General features: G+C 30.4%; 1 protein-coding gene across 1 annotated transcript; it reads left to right on the top strand.

Annotated features, from left to right (window-relative positions):
* Positions 1 to 39: 39 nt before the first annotated feature.
* Positions 40 to 748, top strand: LOC105461381 (putative nuclease HARBI1; the record flags this gene model as incomplete). Its single annotated transcript, XM_011707876.1, has 2 exons — positions 40 to 169; positions 266 to 748. Coding segments are annotated over 2 exons (613 nt in total), but the record flags the coding sequence as incomplete, so codon positions are not given.
* Positions 749 to 763: the final 15 nt, after the last annotated feature.

Genomic DNA, 763 nt, shown 5'->3' with positions numbered 1-763 from the left:
ATATATATATATATATAAATTTATATATTTCAGATATTTAAAGCTCGTTCACGTGGTTTTTATGGCGTTATAGGTGCAATAGATGGATGCCACATTCCGTGCAAACAACCTATAGGAAATGCTAATGATTTCTATAATCGCAAAGGTTTCCATTCTATTATATTGCAAGGTATCAAAACTTGAGCATGTTATAAGCGAAGAAAGTATATTGAGACATTTTACAAATCAATACATATTAATTTCTAATTAAATTTAATATGTGTAGGAGTATGCAATCACAAAGGACAATTCATAGATTGCTACATTGGTATGCCAGGACGTGTACATGATGCCAGAGTGTTTAGACGAAGTCCATTATTTGAAACTTTAACAAATAATGTCATATCAGAAAAATTTCATTTGATAGAAGATTCGGCATATCCCTTATTAATAAATTTAATGGTGCCATTTAAAGACAATGATCACTTAACAGCTGCACAAACACGTTATATTGATAAACTAAGTTCTATTCGAAATATTATCGAACGAGCCTTCGGATTATTAAAAGGAAAATTTAGAAAGTTGAAATATTTAGATATTGCAGATTTTGAACTAGGAAATAAAATAATTGCAGCGGCTTGTACACTGCATAATTTCATAATTAACGGAGATCGTATAAATGTGGACTTCGAGGACTATTTGGAAGATTTTTTACATGAAGAAGAAGAAAATGAAAATGTAGAAGAAATTTCGGAAGCTGTGCAAAAACGTTTACGTCTCGTTA

The sequence above is a fragment of the Wasmannia auropunctata genome, unplaced genomic scaffold, assembly GCF_000956235.1.
Source record: "Wasmannia auropunctata unplaced genomic scaffold, wasmannia.A_1.0 LD290446.1, whole genome shotgun sequence".
Classification (NCBI taxonomy): Eukaryota; Metazoa; Arthropoda; class Insecta; order Hymenoptera; family Formicidae; genus Wasmannia; species Wasmannia auropunctata.
This window is presented reverse-complemented; position numbering and strand designations above follow the sequence as displayed.